The 770-nt window shown below is 43.9% G+C and overlaps 1 protein-coding gene across 1 annotated transcript; it reads right to left on the reverse strand.

Annotated features, from left to right (window-relative positions):
- Window positions 1–36: 36 nt before the first annotated feature.
- LOC107735388 (uncharacterized) lies at window positions 37–742 on the reverse strand (the record flags this gene model as incomplete). Its single annotated transcript, XM_016547088.1, has 2 exons — window positions 407–742; window positions 37–322 (listed from the first exon to the last, which is right to left on the reverse strand). Coding segments are annotated over exons 1-2 (617 nt in total), but the record flags the coding sequence as incomplete, so codon positions are not given.
- Window positions 743–770: the final 28 nt, after the last annotated feature.

Below are 770 nucleotides of genomic sequence, written 5' to 3' on the forward strand. Positions count from 1 at the left end.
TTAAACTGTTTAAATATTCCATAAACAGTTGCTTGCCGGGTGATGAGTATTTTGTTTCCAAGATCTGGAGGAGATGGGCCAGGACAGTATGGGCACTGTACTTCTAGTGGTTCAAAGTTTTCAGGAACGGGCTTCTCTGCTGTGGTTAAATCCACTGGAAGGTCCTCTGGTATTCTTTTTGAACTCCAGAAGTAGTTGGTTTCCATGATGATACTACTACGTGAATGTTGGTGGACGTCATCAGCAGCACTGATCATCTCCTCAACATCTTCAATATCCTCATTTGAGGTGTCCACTGCATTTTGTAACAGCTGGGGATGCTCTTGAAAAAGCCACCACATGGATAAGTATCTATGGACACAACTGATCCGATTTTTAGTACCTCTGCACTGGCAGTGCCACTTACCAGTCTTACTATCAAATGTGCAGACTGTTCTTCCAAACTTACACCAATTGTCCTTTTGGCCTGTATACACAGAAAAGTATATATATCGCTCAGAAAGGCCGTGCTCACCCCAAAAAATAGGAAAGACACAGTCTATATCCTCAGAGTAAGCCTGCTGGTTTACTGCAGTGCACTCTTCAAGTCTCGATTTTGAACAAAGTCCTTTTTCTTGCATCTCCTGCAGGGACTCATTGCGTAGTGCTGGTGGAGGACTGTATGATGTTGCTGTCCTGGTCCTTTCTAAGTGAAAACATTCTTTCCCAGGGTTTCCACTGTTTGCAGCAATGCTCATGAAGTCTGTGCATGCCTGCACTTCACAGGCAAA

Source organism: Sinocyclocheilus rhinocerous, unplaced genomic scaffold (genome assembly GCF_001515625.1).
Source record: "Sinocyclocheilus rhinocerous isolate Xijiao unplaced genomic scaffold, SAMN03320098_v1.1 C36025348, whole genome shotgun sequence".
Taxonomy (NCBI): Eukaryota; Metazoa; Chordata; class Actinopteri; order Cypriniformes; family Cyprinidae; genus Sinocyclocheilus; species Sinocyclocheilus rhinocerous.